Source organism: Oenanthe melanoleuca, chromosome 4A (genome assembly GCF_029582105.1).
Source record: "Oenanthe melanoleuca isolate GR-GAL-2019-014 chromosome 4A, OMel1.0, whole genome shotgun sequence".
Taxonomy (NCBI): Eukaryota; Metazoa; Chordata; class Aves; order Passeriformes; family Muscicapidae; genus Oenanthe; species Oenanthe melanoleuca.
In genome coordinates, this window is record NC_079338.1 from 202,345 (window position 1) to 219,768 (window position 17,424).

The 17,424-nt window shown below is 66.1% G+C and overlaps 1 protein-coding gene across 2 annotated transcripts; it reads right to left on the reverse strand.

The window, feature by feature from the left end:
• Positions 1–602: 602 nt before the first annotated feature.
• Positions 603–15,925, reverse strand: TSC22D3 (TSC22 domain family member 3). Of its 2 annotated transcripts, none has more exons than XM_056491058.1 (3): positions 15,453–15,925; positions 1,822–1,873; positions 603–1,332 (listed from the first exon to the last, which is right to left on the reverse strand). In XM_056491058.1, exons 1-3 carry the CDS (start codon positions 15,773–15,775, stop codon positions 1,096–1,098), a joined length of 612 nt encoding a protein of 203 aa, XP_056347033.1. In that variant the 5' UTR covers positions 15,776–15,925; the 3' UTR covers positions 603–1,095. The 2 variants fall into 2 exon arrangements, with proteins under 2 accessions (XP_056347033.1, XP_056347034.1); XM_056491059.1 differs by lacking the exon at positions 15,453–15,925 and adding an exon at positions 2,194–2,568 and having other exon boundaries at positions 604–1,332.
• Between the last annotated feature and the right edge of the window lie 1,499 nt (positions 15,926–17,424).

Consider the following 17,424-nt stretch of genomic DNA (forward strand, 5'->3'; position numbering starts at 1 on the left):
CAGCCAGGAGCAGGGCTGGCTCCTGCACCCTGCAGGGAGAGCACAGCTGCCCTGAGGCTCTGCCCAGAGGCCAGTCCAGGTCCCCAGTGCTGCTGCACGGCTCTGCCAGGTGGGATGCCAGGGGACTGAGTCTGTCCCCTCCTGGTGCCACTCGCTGCCGCTGGCTGCCCCTGATGGTGCTCACCATTCCAGGCTGCCCTCCAGCTGTTCAGGGGGCATGGCTGACCCAGAGCAGGCACCCCACGGCCTCACAGGCACCTCTCGTGCCTTTCACACACAGACACAGCTACAGAAGATGCCCAAACTAACAAAACAAGCGTTTTTTCCTTGTAATCCCCACGGTGCTGTGCGTCCAGCCACGGTCTGTGCTGCAGCTGCCACCCTGCTGCTGCTCAGGGTGGGTTGGGCTCCAGCCCAAGTGCTGCTCAGGATGGCTCTGGTGCTGCTCAGGGTGGGTTGGGCTCCAGCCCAAGTGCTGCTCAGGATGGCTCTGGTGCTGCTCAGGGTGGCTCTGGCTCCAGCCCTGGAGCTGCTGTTTTGGGCTCCAGCCCTGCTGCTGCTCAGGGTGGCTCTGGCTCCAGCCCAGGTGCTGCTCAAGGTGGCTCTGCTGCTGCTTAGGGTGGGTTGGGCTCCAGCCCTGCTGCTGCTCAGGGTGGCTCTGGCTCTAGCCCTGGAGCTGCTGTTTTGGGCTCCAGCCCTGCTGCTGCTCAGCGTGGCTCTGGCTCCAGCAGGCTCCTGGTGGCTCGTGGGACACATCCACTCACTAAACGCTGCTCTCCTCCAGCGCCAGGCTTTGCCAGAAGGGACACCCCCTGCAGAAGGCAGCCACGGCCGGGCTGGGCTCTCCTCACGCCCAGCCCAGGCACCACAGGTCTCCTCCTGGCACCTGCTGGGCACTCGGCTGGGGAGGGGGCTCAGCTGCCCCTGCCTCCCTCGCAGAAGAGCATCCTCCTAAGGAGCCGGCCAGGCTGCCCCAGGCACGGCCCAGCGCCGGGCTCTGCCAGTCCTTCGTGTGAGATGAAGGCGGAGACGATTTTGCAGGAGATTAAGTAGAAAGAGTTCTGTGGCTCTGCCCACCCCGAGGACAGAGCCACCTTACACCGCAGAGCCCCCGGAGTGCTGGGCTGGGGCAGGGCTCTGCTCCTCGGGGCACAGCAGCTCCGCCGGCAGCCGCGACTGGAACTTCTCCAGCTGCTCCGGGCTGGCCAGCGTCTTCAGGAGGCTGTTCTCACGCTCCAGCTGGGAGTTTTTCTCCAACAGTTCCTTGATCTGCTCTTTCAGCACCTCCACCTCCTCCCGCACAGCGTACATCAGATGGTTTTTCACAAGATCCTGCAAAAGGCCGTGGAAGAGGCCGATCAATGGACAGTAATGCCCCGGGGGTTGCTCCCTCCCGTTCCCAAGCGCTGGGGAAAGCGCCAAGCGCTGCAGAAGCTTCTCCCAGGGACTATCCCTCCCCACCCCAGCCTTGGAACCCCGGCCAGGGCTCGGCGCTCATGCAGCACAGCTCCCTCAGCCGCCACCTCTCTGAGCTCTCTGCACTCTCCAGCCCCTTCCCCTGCCCGAGGATTCGGGGGGCTGGAGCTCCCGAGCCCCCAGGGCACGCGGCTCCGGCAGCCCCAGACCCTGAATCCCCCTCCCCGCGCACTGCGCAGCGCCCGGAGCCAATGAGCTCCAGCGGCCGCAGACAAAGAGCGGCTCTGCCGGCAGCGGGATGGGGACCGGGACCCCCGAGGGACCCCCGCCCTGGGCACAGCACCCCCGGCAGCGGGAGCCCACCCGGGCACAGCGGGGCAAGGTGCGGGGAGAGGGGCAGCTCACCATCGCCTGCTCGATCTTGTTGTCGATGGCCACCACGCTGGCTCCGGAGGCGCTGCAAGAGAGCGGAGAGGCCGAGGGTCAGCAGCGAACACCCCCTTCCACACGGCTCCGCGCACCGCCAGACCCCCCTGCACCGCTGCCGCGGGGCGACCCCTCCCCACGGGAACTCCCGAACGCAGGCAGCGGCCGCGCCCGTGCTGCGCTGCGGAGCGGCTGTGTCCCCTCTTGGAGCGGCTGTGTCCCTCCCGGAGCGGCTGTGTCCCCTCTTAGAGCGGCTGTGTCCCCTCCATCTCCTCCCCGGGCTGGCAGCAGCCCCCCCTCATCGGGGCGCCCCTTCCCCCGATCTCTGCGGCGCACCGGGGCTGCCCCTACCTGTTATCGAGCTTCACGGAAACCACATCCCCGCCGAGCAGGGAGGAGAAGAAGGAGATGGAGAAGTTGTGCAGCTGGTAGACAGCCACCTCCATGGGGGACTGGTACATGCCGGTGCTCATGGCTGGGCCGCACGAACACAAGCTCGCACAGACGGAGCAGAGCGCACTGCGGGGCCCCAGCGCCGGCCCTGCTTTTATCGGCGGGGTCCGCCCTGCCGGGAGGGGCGAACGGGCCGGACCGCCCCTGCCCGCTGCCCGCAGCGCCGCGACGGGGCAGCGCCGCTACTGCCGCCGGTCCCGCCCCCGGTGGGGTAAATATTCCATAGTGTCCCCGGTACTGAACACTGACCCCCGGTACTGCCCCTCGGTACTGCCCCCGGTGGGGTAAATATTCCATAGTGCCCCCCGGTACTGCACCCCGGTGGGGTAAATATTCCATACTGCCGCCGGTACTGAACACTGAACCCCCGTCCCGCCCCCGGTGGGGTAAATATTCCATACTGCCGCCGGTACTGAGCACTGACTCCCTGTACTGCCCCCCGGTACTGAACACTGAGCCCCGGTACTGCCCCCGGTGGGGTAAATATTCCGTACTGCCCCCCGGTACTGCACCCCGGTATTCCATACTGCCAGCCGGTAAAGTCCCCCATGCCGTACACTGACCCCCGATACTCCACAGTGACCCCCCGGTATTGCACAGTGACCCCCCGGTATTGCACACTGACCCCCGGCACTGCACACTGACCCCCGATACTCCACAGTGACCCCCGGTACTGCCCCTCACCCCCGGTACTGCACACCAACCCCCCGGTACTGCACACTGACCCCCGATACTCCACAGTGACCCCCGGTACTGCCCCTCACCCCCGGTACTGCCCCCCGGTACTGCCCCAGCACCCCGTTCCCGGGCACCCCGGACGGGCTCGGCCGGGAGACACCCGCACCCTCCGGGGCTGGGGAAGGGGCGAGTCCAGGTCCAGTTCTGCACTGGGGCTGCAGCGGCAGGTCCTGCAGAGGCCCCGGGACTGAGGGAGGCAGGAGGGAACGGGGAGCCAGGGGCATTCAAAATAGAACCCGGGGTGCAAAGTACGAACGGGAGTGAAAAACAGAAACGGGTTGCTAAAACATCGCGGCGTGCACAACAGAAACGGGGGTGCAAAACAAACAGAAACAGGAGTGACAAACAACAGAAACAAGAGCGAAAAAACAACCCGGGCGTAAAAAACAACTCCGGGAAGGGAAACGAAAACCTGCGCGCACAGCAAACCCGGGGTGCAGAACCAGCCCAGGGTACAGAACACGCCCTGAGGTTGCAAAACAACAACTGCAGAGTGCAGAACAAACGCGGGGTACTGAACAAACCCGGGGTACAGAACAACTGCAGAGTGCAGAACCAGCCCCGGAGTGCAGAACAAACCTGGGGAACAGAACAAACCCGGGGTGCAGAACAAAGCGGTACAAAACGAACTCGGGGTACACAGCAAAGCAACCGCAGGCTGCAGAGCCAACCCGGGGTGCAGAACAAGAAATCTAGGGTGCAGAACAGTGACCTCGTGCTGCGGAACAAATTCGGGGTACAGAACACGCCCAGGGTGCCGAACAACAACGGCGGGATGGGGTCCAAACCAGAACAAAGTCGGGGTACATAACGAGCTCGGGAGCACTAACCACCTCCAGTGGTGTCAGTCAGTCGGGGGTACCGCTCGGGGTACCGGGTACCGATCGGGTAGCGGGTACCGAACCCCCCGGTACCGCACACGCACCGAGCCCCGCCCGCCGTTGCATAACCGCGCACCGGGCGGGAGCGCCCCCCCGCGGGCACGGGCGGCACTGCAGCGCTGTCCCCGAGTGTCACACGCGTGTGCAGCCCCGAGTGTCACACCCTGTGCACCCCCCGATGTCACACCTGTGTGAGACCCCCGATGTCACACCCTGTGCAGCCCCGAGTGTCACACCCTGTGCACCCCCCGATGTCACACCTTGTGCACCCCCCGATGTCACACCCTGTGCACCCCCGAATGTCACACCCTGTGCACTCCCCGATGTCACACCTGTGTGAGACCCCCGATGTCACACCCTGTGCACCCCTCGATGTCACACCCTGTGCAATCCCCAATGTCACACCCTGTGCACCCCCCGAGTGTCACACCCTGTGCACCCCCGAATGTTACATCCTGTGCACCCCCCGTGCCCACCGCAGGTCCCCCCCCTCCACGGAGCCATTTCCACATGCTAAGGCCGATGCTGGACGGCAGACGCCACACAGGGCACAGTACCCAAGAAAGGGTTAATGCTGGCAGGGCTCATGTGCCCCAAAGGACACTGAGTGCCCGGATGGGGACACGGGATGTGCCTGGCACTTGGCTGCTGGCAGAGGCCAGGGAACCCTGACTTGTGGGTGTGCTGCTGCGCCCCTTCCTCGAGTGGGGAGGGGGAGAGAGCGGGATTTCCCCATCAGAAAGGGAAACTGAGGCACAGGGCAGCACAGCTGCTGCTGGCAGCAAAACCTGGCCAGGCAGTTCTCCACAAATCACAGCCCCGTGCCAGGGCAGGGTCAGGCTGCTGTGCTCTCTGAATGCAGCAGGTCTGATGTGGGGATGGGAGAAAAAAAGCATTTTCTCCCTGGTGGGCCCATCTGGGGGGATTTTGCACACCCTGTGTCAGCGCTACCCCAGCCCATGGAAGCTGCAGCACAGGCTGAGCAGGGTGCTGGCCCTGCAGAGAACAGGCAGGAGTCTGTGCCCCAGCCCCCAGGCTGGCTGTGCTCCCCCTCACCCCAGCAGGGTCACTTACCAGTCCCTCCTCCTGAAGAGGCTCGGGGAGTAGGGCGGCTGGAAGGCCATGGCCCCAACCCGACCCTGTCCTGGTCCCTCTGCTCCGAGCAGCAATGCAGCCTCAGGGATGCAGCCTCAGGGATGCAGCCCCAGCAGTGAAGCCCCAGCAGTGCAGCCCCAGTGATGCAGCCCCAGTGATGCAGCCGCAGTGATGCAGCCGCAGCGATGCAGCCGCAGCAATGCAGCCCCAGCAGTGCAGCCCCAGCAGTGCAGCCCCAGCGATGCAGCCCCAGCAGTGCAGTCCCAGCAGTGCAGCCCCAGCGATGCAGCCCCAGCAGTGCAGCCCCAGCAGTGCAGCCCCAGCGATGCAGCCCCAGCAGTGCAGTCCCAGCGATGCAGCCCCAGCGATGCAGCCCCAGCAGTGCAGTCCCAGCAGTGCAGCCCCAGCAGTGCAGTCCCAGCAGTGCAGCCCCAGCGATGCAGCCCCAGCAGTGCAGCCCCAGCGGTGCAGCCCCAGGCTCGCACCCAGCCCCAGCCGGCGCTGGCTGGCCGCGCAGGGGCTGCAGGCGCAGGGTAAACACGCTGAGATGAGCTCAGCCACACTCAATTGGCCCTTTCAGGGCCGGTGGCCAGGGTGCCACCCCGGGCTGCGGGTGCCCCCTCCCTGGCACATCAATGGCCTCTGTGCATTGTCCCCAGAGGGTGGCGGGCTGGGGGCAGCCCTGGACACAGCGCTGTCCCCGACCACCCACAGCAGGGTCCCTGGGCTGAGGCTGGCCCTGCAGCCCGTCAAGAACGCTGGTTTCATCCTGGGGACACAGCAGAGAGAGCGTGGGGAGAGCGTTTTCTCCCACCTTGTGCCACCTCCTGTGTTCTGCAGAGAGGTGCCAGCAGCAGGAAGATGGGGTGGGTGAACCCCTGTTTTCCCACCTCCTCTCATAATGCACCCCCAGTCCTGGCTCAGCCCCGCTCCCAAAGGAAGCCCTAAATCATTAGTGGCAGGGACCAAGGGCTCCAGAACCAGCAGCCCAGGGCCTGAGGGTGCTCCAGGTCTCCTGGTCCCTGCCTGGCACCTTCCTGATGCACTCAGGACACCGACAAAAAACCACATATTCCTGCAGCTGCTGGAGTGAAGCTGGAAAACGTCTGGGGGGAGATTGCTTCAGCTCTGCCACCTCCAGTGTTTTTCCCAGGAGCTAGAACTATTGCAGAAATAATGGTAAGTCCCTGATTTCCCTGCAGTCCTCTGGGTCCGTGCAGCCAGCCCTGCCCACGTCACATCACACCACACCACGGCTGGGGCACAGGTGCTCACCCCGGCTGCGCCAGCCAGGGATGCTCCGGGGCACACACTGGCACACATGGGCAAGCACCTCAGTTCAGCAGTGGAGCCGATGGTGTGACCTGGATGGTCTGTGACCCTGTGACACACACTCTGTGCACCCAACAAATGGTGTACCAAACGTGTGTGAGCCCTGCCTGCACCCGTGTGACAGTGGCACAGCCCATCCTGAACACCTGTGTGACAGTGACACAGCCCTGCCTGCACCCCTGTGTGACACAGTGACTGCAGCTCCTGCATCCCCACACTGGCTGCAGCTCCTGCATCCCCCCCCCCACAGTGACTGCAGCTCCTGCATCCCCACACTGGCTGCAGCTCCTGCATCCCCACACTGGCTGCAGCTCCATCAGGCTGGGCCCGGCTCGTGCCTGTGGTTATTTTGGTAACAGCAGCCGCAATACCGGCTAATTGTGACACTAATTGTTGTGCTCTCTGGGGAGAGAAAGCACCCGCGGTTGTCATGAGCAGGGAGGGGAGTGGTGACAGCAGCCAGCGATGGTATCACCCAGCAGTGCCCTGAGGACACCCCAGAGCTGCCAGAGCCCCTCAGCATTTACCCAGCCTGTGCCCCAGCCCAGACCATGCCAGACCATGCCAGACCATGCCAGACAGACCATGCCAGCCCCCCGCGGTGACATTCAGTGACAGCCCCTCCTCAGCAACGGCACTTGGAGCTCTGCAGCCAGCACAGGGCTCTGCCGGGGTGACAGGGTGACAGGGAGAGGAGAGGGCATTGTCTCTGTGCTGTGGGCTGGGGACAGCCCTGGGGACAAGATGTGCCTTAGTGCTGAGCCCCGTGTGCCTGAGCTGCCCCAGGGCTGGCACCAGAGGATGTCCCTGTCCTGGCAGGGATGCAGCCAGGGGATGGCAGACAGGCTCTGCCCCTGCCCCAGGCTGTTCAGGATGGCACCAGAGGATGCTCCTGTCCTGGCAGGGATGCAGCCAGGGGTGCTGGGGCTCCTAGATGTGGCTGTGCCCCAGGACTGGCACCAGAGGATGCTCCTGTCCTGGCAGGGATGCAGCCAGGGGATGGCAGACAGGCTCTGCCCCTGCCCCAGGCTCTGCAGGATGGCACCAGAGGATGCTCCTGTCCTGGCAGGGATGCAGCCAGGGGTGCTGGGGCTCCTGGAGCAGCTCTGGCTCCCAGCCAGGCTCTGCCCCTGCCCCAGGCTCTGCTCACAGCCCGTGGCAGCTCTCCTGGCTTGCTCTCCCCCAAGGACTCGGCTCAATGGGAGGAAGGCCCTTCAGAGGGTCTGAGGCGTGGGAAATGTTTACAGCTTGGCCTGAGAGACACGAGAGCAAAGTGGGAAAGGCTCAGAGCCAAGGCTGCCCAGGCTGCTCTGCAGAGCCAGATCTGCTCAGGGGTCACGGCAGAGAGCAGAGGAAAAGCCACTGCTTGCAAACACACAGCTGAGAAAACTGCCTGCCACAGCCCCAAATCCTACAGTGCTGCTCCAGGAGAGCAGGTAACCGCTCCTGGCACACCTGGGTGCAGCCCTGCCTGCAGAGCTGCTGCTGCTGGCCCTGCCTGGTCCCAGCCCCAGCCAGGGACACCTGAACCAGAGTGCTGGCCCTGCCCCTGTCGGTGAGGGAGGCCAGAGAGCAGCCTGCCCTGGGAAGGCTGGCAGGGAGCGTCCCCCTCCCTTGGTGCCCGGGGCAGGGGGCACAGGGCACCCACCCTGCACGGGCTGTGGGGGCTCCTGCAGCCTGCCAGGCACAGTGGGGTGCTGAGGGAGCCCTGCCAGGCTCCCTGTCCAGCTGTGGGGCTGACTGCTTCCTCTGATAAAGGTACTTGGCTGTACTCCCAGTTCTGTTTTTTCTAGCAGGCGAGTGCACACCCTCCAGCAGCCTGCTGAGAGCTGCAGTTTTGCTTTAACTGTGTCACCAGACCCTCTTCTTCCTCCTGTGCCCCTGGCACCAGCTGCCTCCCAGCAGCCGTGTGAGGAGGGCAGCTCCAGCTCCAGCCCAGTTCTCACCATCTGGAGGTCCCCAGAGCCACAGCTTCCCCAGGCAGGCTGCAGCAGGAGAGGCAAACGAGCTCACTGGGCTGCTGCCAGCCCTGGATGTGGCCAAACACCTCACCTGGCTGTGTTTAACACCAGCCCCAGGCAGTGTGTGCCCTGCCAGGGCTGTGGGGCACCCCTGCACCTCCCTGCTCACCCACAGGGTCCCAGAGCTGCCAGCCCCTGAGCTGGGAGTGCCAGGCACGGCCCAGCCCAGTGCCAGCCCTGCAGCTGCTCTGAGCAGCGAGCCTGGCTGGGCACTGCAGCACCCACTGCTGCCATGGGGCAGGGGGATGGCAGAATGAACCCCTGGCAGGGCTCTCATCACACATCTGACTGCAGAGCAGAGTGCTTCACACCCAGCCAGGGGCTGGAGTCCTGTCACTGAACTCGGTGTCATCGTCACTGTGCCCTGCCCAGCCCAGCCTGGCTCTGGCTGCAGAGCTGTGCCTGTGCTTCCCTCCATCCCTGCCAGGCTCTGGCTGCAGAGCTGTGCCTGTGCCTCCCTCCATCCCTGCCAGGCTCTGGCCCCAGAGCTGTGCCTGTGCCTCCCTCCATCCCTGTGCCCTCCTGCCTGGCTCTGACCATAGAGCTGTGCCTGTGCTTCCCTTCCCTGTCTGTGCCACCCTGCACAGCCCAGCTGAGCCAGCCCAGACCCTGCCTGCCCATTTCTGCTCCAGTTTTGGGATGGAGGGACAGAGCTGGTTTTGACACTGAAGGCACCTGCTGCGCACCAGGGCTGCACGGTGCCCCCCACCCCAGAGCAGTGGCCAGGGGGCTGCCAGCCTGGTTCTGCTGGGTTCTGCCAGCCCAGCCTGGTTCTGCTGAGCTCTGTCATCCCAGCCTGGCTCTGCCTGCCCCAGCCCTGCCCAGGGACCCCCAGCCCCAGGGAGCCCCCCGAGCAGGGCCCCTGGCTCCCTGCAGCCCCAGCACTCTGAGCCCTGCTGGGCGCTGGCACCGCTGCCCTGCCGGGCGCCCGCTCGCTAATTGGGAGGCAGCTCGTTATGTAACGGGGATGGGGGAGCTGAGAGAGCTGCCCAAATCTGCTCTGCCAGCCCAGAATAACCCCACTAACCTTCACTGCCCCTTCCATGGTGCTGCTGCTCCCCTGCCTGGCCCAATGCTTGGGGGACAATACTGGGGGACAGCTGGAGCCCGTGGGGTGCCCCAGAGCTGGGCAGGGCTGGCACAGGAGCCATGGGGAGCCCCAGAGCTGTGCTGGGCTGGCACAGGAGCCATGGGGAGCCCCAGAGCTGGGCAGGGCTGGCACAGGAGCCATGGGGAGCCCCAGAGCTGGCACAGGAGCCATGGGGAGCCCCAGAGCTGGGCAGGGCTGGCACAGGAGCCATGGGGAGCCCCAGAGCTGGGCAGGGCTGGCACAGGAGCCATGGGGTGCCCCAGGGCTGGCACAGGAGCCCATGGGGTGCCCCAGTGCTGGGCAGGGCTGGCACAGGAGCAGCTCCCACAGCAGGTCAGGCAGGGACAGGCTGTGGCACAGACGTTATTAATACCCCGCTGGCCTTTGGGAGGAATCCCGGGCATTTCAAAGCAGGACTGGGCTCAAACTCTGCCCTCTCTGGCATTTCCAAACAATAACAGCCTGAAAGACAATCGGCTCTGGCAGGGCACCACCTGTGCCAGCCCTGGGACAGCCTGGGGCCATCCTGCCTCCAGAGCAGCCCTGCTCCTCTGCACTGGCACGGCCTCACTCAAGGACAGGGAAATGTCCTGTCCTGCCCCGTGGCACCTGCCACCCTCTGCCACCCCCAGGGAGCTGCAGGGGGTGGCAGGGACTGACCCACCCTGACCCTGCAGTCTGGAGGGCCCAGAGCTGCTTCTGTGCCCCCAGAGCTGCTCTGCAGCAGAAGCCCCCACAAATAGATTTATATATATAACTCAGCACTCAGACAGGGATGATCTCCTGTCCCAAGGCCAGCCATGCCCAGCACCTGGATAAATATAACCCAGAGCTCATGTGCACAGCCCCAGGCCGGGTTGTGGCCGCTCTGCTCCCCAGCCCTGCTCCCCAGCACACACCCTGGCTACAGCTGGACACCCTCACCTCAGAGCTCCTTCCCAGCCCCACCGGTTCTGGGACTCTCTGCCCTCCACCAGCAGGGCCTCCCAAGGGCAGGATCCCCCTGGAGCCTCCCTGGCCTTGGCAGCTCACAGAGAGCACGCAGAGCCAGCACAGGCACATCCTGGGCACACAGACAGACACACAGACAGACAGACAGACACACACACACAGACACACAGACACACACACACACACATACAGGCACACACACACAGACAGTCACAGACACACACACAGACAGACAGACACACACAGAGACAGACAGACAGACACACACACACAGACACAGAGAGACACACAGACACACACACAGACACAGACACACAGACAGACAGACACACACACACACAGACAGACACACACACACACAGTCAGACACAGAGAGACACACAGACACACAGACAGACAGACAGACACACACACAAACAGACAGACACACACACACAGAGACAGACACAGACACACAGACACAGCTGCCAGGCTCTGACAACACCCCCCAAGCCTTTGGGCACATCCAGGTCACAGTGCTCCCCCAAAGCAGAGCCAGTTTAACCCTCTTTGTGCTGGGCCATCGTGTCTGCTCCCAGCAGGGCCTGTCCAGCATCAGGCCATGTCTCAGGAAGGGATAATGGGATGATGTGATGCTGGAGGATGATGCTGCCATCAGGGCAGACCCCTGCAGCCTCTTCCAGCTCCAACCCCATTCTCATCTTTACAGTTCAAACCTAGAAAAAATCCTGGCCAGCCTTTCCCCATAAAGCCACGCTGCCATCCCTGCCTGACCTGGGACCCCTGACTGTGCCTGTGAGAGCCCAGAGCCTGCCCCAGCAGCTGGGCAGTGCTGGGAATCCCAGAGAACCAGGATGCCAGGCTCCTGAAGCTGGTGTTGGCATCACCAGACCGTGCCCACAGCCTGGGGCTGAGCAGGGCTCTCCTGGGCTTCAGAGAACGTGGGAATTTCCTTCTGGAGGGAGCTGGCTCTGGCAGGAGCAGGCAGGGCCAGGCTGGGTGCATGGTGTGGTGGCCCCAAGGCTGCTGGGTCATGGGCTGGGTGTCCCAGGGTGTTGGGGTGGCAGTGATGGAGACCAGGCTGGCACAGCAAGGGCAGCAGCACCAGCAGCACCAGCTGCTCCTGCCACTAAACAGAACCTGCCCAGCCCCTCGGTGTGTGCAGGGCTTGCAACCAACCCTGCAGGCCACAGGTCAGCCCAGTGGGAGCAAAGCAAGCCCTGGAGTGTGGTTCTGGAGGGCAGGGGGACTGTGCTGATCCCCCCATGGCAGAGCAGCCCAGGGCCAGCAGGAGGAGGGCAGGGGACTGTCCTGATCCCCCCATGGCAGAGCAGCCCAGGGCCAGCAGGAGGAGGGCAGGGGACTGTCCTGATCCCCCCATGGCAGAGCAGCCCCAGGGCCAGCAGGAGGAGGGCAGGGGACTGTCCTGATCCCCTCATGGCAGAGCAGCCCCAGGGCCAGCAGGAGGAGGGCAGGGGACTGTCCTGATCCCCCCATGGCAGAGCAGCCCAGGGCCAGCAGGAGGAGGGCAGGGGACTGTCCTGATCCCCCCATGGCAGAGCAGCCCCAGGGCCAGCAGGAGGAGGGCAGGGGACTGTCCTGATCCCCCCATGGCAGAGCAGCCCAGGGCCAGCAGGAGGAGGGTGGGGGGACTGTCCTGATCCCCCCATGGCAGAGCAGCCCCAGGGCCAGCAGGAGGAGGGTGGGGAACTGTCCTGATCCCCCCATGGCAGAGCAGCCCCAGGGCCAGCAGGAGGAGGGTGGGGGGACTGTCCTGATCCCCCCATGGCAGAGCAGCCCCAGGGCCAGCAGGAGGAGGGTGGGGAACTGTCCTGATCCTCTCATGGCAGAGCAGCCCCAGGGCCAGCAGGAGGAGGGTGGGGAACTGTCCTGATCCCCCCATGGCAGAGCTGCCCAGGGCCAGCAGGAGGAGGGCAGCACAGCCCAGTCCCACACCCACAGCTCTCCCAGGCTCTCTCCCAGCCCCTCTCCCCATCAATGTGCCCTTGTTGCTCCAGCCCACTCTCCAGCTGGAATGCCTGCCCTGGCCCTGCCAGGGTGCCCTTCATGCCCTGGCTCCTCTCCTGCTGCATTGCTGCTGCAAAGTGACACCAGACAGACAGGAACAAGTGGTGCTGTGACACAAATGTCCTGACCTTACAGCGGGACAGGCAGTGCTGCCCTGCTTTGCCCAAATTCCTGCTCCCCAGCCCCTCACCCAGAGCTTCCCTGCCTGCCTGTGGCTCCAGGCCTGGGGAAAGCAGCCCCAGCTCCGTTCATGGCTCACACCAAAGGATGGTCACTGCCACGCTGCTGGGTGGAGCAGCAGGTCTGGCAGTGCCTGGGATGGTCTGGCCATGCAGAGGTTCCCTCACAGCCCAGAGCAGGGTGGGCACAGCTGGCCAGGCTGCCAGGGGTGCCCAGGAGGGGCTGGGCAGGAGTGCTGGCCCATGTGGGCAAGCAGGTACCTCCTGTCCCCACCCAGAGCCAGGCTGGATCACACCCAGGGTGCTGCTCCCCCTGCAGTGCCCACCTCCTCCCACACCTCCCTCAGCCCCCTGGCCCAGGGAAAGGGGCCACGTGCTCTCACTGCCCACACTCAGCCTCTGGGATAATGCTGGGATGGCAAAGACCTCTCTGCCCACTTCACTGGCACCTGCAGGGGGAAGGTGTGCCCAGCCAGGGTGGTGGCAGCTTGTCCCTACACCTGCTGCTTGTTCCTATACCTGGAGCTTGGTCCCTTGGCACTTCCCTGGAAGCAGCTTGTGCTGCCCTGTGTGAGGACACGGTGGGGAAAAGCCCTTTCTGCACAGGATCCTGTGCATCCTGGAGCAGTAAAACTTTCTGCAGGAGCCCTGGGGCAACTGGTCCAGAGCATGCCTTCCTTGTGCATCCCTCACAACATCCCTGCTGTGAGCAAAGGGTATGGACAGCCTGGCAGGAACACCCAGCCAGAGAAACCCCAGAGACAGGTTGGACATGCTGAAATGTGTGTTGCCTGAGGAGCCCAGCACTGACCTGACCCTGCTGAGCTGTCTCCAGAGCCAGACTCAGCTCTGGGTTGGGGATCTGGGGATCTGTGCTGTCCTGGATGTGTACCCACCCCATTTCCCCTCGTCCTGCCTTGCTGTAGGAGCACATCAGCCGAAGCAGCGGGCACTGGATGGTTTGGGTTCCCTGGTGCCAGCAGCCCTTATCAGGCCTGTTATCGGGGTGTTCCTCTGGCACCCACAATCCTCCTGTGCACGCTATCTCCTCTTGGATGTGTTGGCTCATTCCCCAGAAGGAGAAAGTTCAGGCTGGAGCAAAACAACTGCAAACACAGGTGTGGGCACACCTGGCTGCAGTGCCCGGGGCCGTGTGCCCGGCTCCCCCACGCTGGGCACCTGGGGGTGACAGGGTCACCAGGCAGCCCCAGACAGCATGCCTGGACACTGGTGTGACAGAGGGACACAGCTGTGCCCCACACCATGGCACAGCCTGTCACAAACACAGCCTGCAGCTCTTGGGACACAGCAGGGCAGCAAGGAGTGCTGAGGGACACTAAGGGACAAATCCTTGTCCCCTGGCCTCTCTGCTCGCTCCCTACCCCAGCAGGAGCAGCACAGGTCCCGCCCCAGCAGGGCTGAGCTCGAAAGCAGCCGCTGTGCCGTGCCAGTGGCCTGTGGCCCAGCTCTGTCAGTGACTGCCCCAGCCCAGGCGCTCGGTCTGACCCCGAGTGCTGGGGACAGCGTCCCGCCTGCCCGTCCACCCACGGGGCCAACACTCTGCAGCCTCCCGGGCAGGAGGGGAGCTCTCCCGTTCCCTTTTCCGAGCGGGGCAGGTTGGCAGCGCCGTGCGGGGCAGGTACGTGTCGCGGCTCCTCCCCGCGCACCTGAGCTCGGCTCGGCGTTATGTAAGCGCGGGGAGCGCCTCGCAGCTCCCGGCGGCAGCCGCTGCTGGGCGAGGGGGCGGGCGAGCGCCGGGCGGCTCCACGCGTGGGGCGGCCACGTGTGAGCGCACTCACAGCCCGCACAGCCCGCAGCTCGCCCGCAGCTCGCCCGCACGGCGGCTCTGACCGCGCTCGCCACCCACGGCAGAGCAGCGAGCCCCGGAGCCGCTGCCAGCCCGGCGGGCACACATCTGTGCCCGAGGCACCGATGGGTCACATCGGATGGCTCTGCTGGACGTGTCCCACCGGCGGCACTGCTGGCCCAGCTCGGCTCTCCCAGGCCGAGGGACACCCAGACCTGCCAGCCCCGTCCGGGCTGCTCCCCACAGGCTGTCACCAGCTCTCTGTGCCACCAGAGCCAGCCCCACACAGCGGCACTGCAGGACCTGAGACAGCTCTGTGCGCTCTGGGGCTCCCCTCCTCAGGCCTGGGGAGTGCAGAGTGGGGGCCCCGGCACCCCCGGGTCAGTCTGGTCTGTCCCCGGTGCTGGAGGAGGGAGCAGGGCAGAGCCCGCAGTCCTGCCTGCCCAGCCCGGGGAATGGATGGGAGCAGCCCCCAGCTGGGCTGTGGGGGCACAGGGAGCAGCCCCTAGATCAGGGCACAGCCACTGTCCAGGGACGGGCAGCACCACTCCGGCCAAACCCGTGTCCACCCCAGGAGGGCCAGGGGAGCTGCCGAAGGGGCAGGAGCTGGCACTGGGACTCTCGGGATCCCTACCCAGGCTCCCAGCGACGCTCAAGATGGCTTTCGAGGCAGCACAGCTGCTCGCCAAGGAACCTGCCGCGCTCTCCAGACGCGATGGGCCGATGCCTGTCCCTGTCCGTCGCTGGACGCTGCCCATGCCCCCGCGGGCACTGTCTGTGTGCACAGAGGTAGCCAGGGAGACGAGCACGGAGCCCAGCGGCCAAGACACACAGCTGGGGGCTGTTGTCACTGCCCGGCAGACACGGGCACGGCGGAGCAGAGCCGGACCCGCGCCCGGGCTGGGCGGGCACCACGCACGGACCCCGTGCCAGACACGGCCTGTCTCGCCCCGGATCGCACCGTGACACCCCCGGGGTCCCGGGGATCCCCCTCTCCTGCCAGCTCCGAGCCCGCTGCCCGGCGGTGACTCCCACCTGTGGAAGAGGAGGAGGATGGAGAGCAGGGTCTGGTCGATGTTCCTGTTGCAGATGCCCTGGTTGAAGAGGTAGCAGGGGTCCCGCACCACGGGCTCCAGCGAGTCCTGGCGCATGATGGAGCTCAGCTTGTCGGTGTTGAGGTTCTGCCGGACCAGCTGCTCCCGCAGCTGCCGGAAGCTGCTCACGGTGGGGCTGCCCGGGTTGTTGTTCTCGCCCCCGGCCCCCTCCTCCAGCCCGCTCCGGTTGGCCAGGTCCAGGCAGCAGCTGCAGCAGTCCAGCCCCACGGGCGAGCGGCATTCCTCCGCGGGCGACGAGGACATCCCGGGTGTCCCCGCGCCTGGCCACGGCGGCAGCGCCGGGGCCGCTCCCGGGGCCGCGCAGGGCGAGCGGCTGCAGGACGCGCCCGGTGCCGAGCGCCGCCAGCGGCCCCCGCCCGCCCCGGTCCCGGTCCCGGTCCCGTTCCGCCCCGGTTCCACCCCGCCCCAGTCTCGTTCCACCCCGCCCCGGTTCTGGTCCCTCCCTCCCAGCCCCCGCCCCGCTCCGCCCCGGTCTCGTTCCGCCCCGGTTCCACCCCTCCCTGACCCCGCCCCAGTCCCGTTCCGCCCGCCCTGGTCCCGGTCCCTCCCTCTCTGGCCCCGCTCCGCCCCGGCCCCGCCCCGGTCCGTTTCCGCCCGCCCCGGTTCCGCCCTGGCCCCGCCCCGCTCATCCCGCCCCAGTCCCGCCTCGGCTCCGCCCCGGTCCCGTTCTGCCCGCCCCGGTTCTGTTCCGCCCCGGTTCCACCCCGCTCCGCCCCAGCCCAGGCCCGGTCCCGCTCATCCCGTTCCGCCCCGGTCCCGCTCGTTCCGCCCCGGTTCCGCCTCGGTCCCGTTCTGCCCGCCCCGGTTCCGCCCCGGTCCCGCTCATCCCTCCCTGGTTCCGCCCCGGTTCCGCCCCGGTCCCGCTCATCCCTCCCCGGTTCCACCCCGCTCCGCCCCGGTCCCGTTCCGCCCCGGTTCCGCCCCGGTCCCGCTCATCCCGCCCCGTTCCGCCCTCCCACCGCCCGCCCCCCTCGCGGCCGCTCCCCGCCCCACGCCGGGTCCGGGAGAAGTTGGCGAGTTGTGACATGGGGTGACGTGGGGTGACAAAGGGCCCGGTGTCCCTTCCCGGTGGGGACACGGCCCCGCTCGGTGCTCCGGGGTGGCTCGGGAGGTGGCACTGCCCTGGCATCGCTCCCGAAGGAGAGCCCGGGACCGGGCACAAAAAGGGGGAAAAGACCCCCGGATGGGGGAAAGCCAGGAAGGACCTGGATCCGCTGCTGGCCCGGAGCCGAGCCGAGCCGAACCGAGCCGAGCCGAGCCGAGCCGAGCCGAGCCGAGCCGAGCCGAGCCGAGCCCGGGGCTGCGGGCCCGCTGGGACTCGCGGCAGGTGCCCGCGGCTCGGGGAAAATGCGGATTCATTTCTAGGAGGAGGAGAAGCGGCTTCCCTGGCCCTGCCGCACCTCAGGGTGAGCATTCCTGCCCCGCTGAGCCGCACTGCGGGGCTGGTGAGGAGCGCCTGGGGCGCACGGTGCTGTCCTGGGGGCTGGGGCATGGGACACCTCAGAGAGGTGGCGACGACTGGCCCGGGGCCTGGGAACGAGATTCGGGAAGGCGACAAGGTCCCGGCACCGGAGCACACGAGGAGATGGGTGGGAGGGGGGCCGCGGGCTGGGCTACCGTCGCTGGCGGCCAGTGGCCCCGGGGGCAGCGCGGGGAGCCCGCACCCCTCAGAGATGAAGAAACGGGAGCTGGGGAAGGGATGGGCGGGGGTCCCGGGAAGCAGAGCTGGAGGGGAGGAGCGGGCGGGGTGGGGGAGCCCCGGTGGGCAGCGGGATGTGGGGGCGGCAGTGGGATGTGGGGGCAGCAGTGGGATGTGGGGGCAGCAGTGGGATGTGGGGGCGGCAGTGGGATGTGGGGGCAGCAGTGGGATGTGGGGGCGGCAGGAGGGATGT

Excerpts from the sequence above, each read along its gene's own strand:
- TSC22D3 (XM_056491058.1), bottom strand. The coding sequence starts at position 15,775 with ATGTCCTCGTCGCCCGCGGAGGAATGCCGCTCGCCCGTGGGGCTGGAC. Across the intron at positions 1,874-15,452 it reads ATCCTCCTCCTCTTCCACAG|CGCCTCCGGAGCCAGCGTGG; the intron begins GTGGGAGTCACC and ends GCTCTCTTGCAG. Across the intron at positions 1,333-1,821 it reads ACAAGATCGAGCAGGCGATG|GATCTTGTGAAAAACCATCT; the intron begins GTGAGCTGCCCC and ends GGCCTTTTGCAG.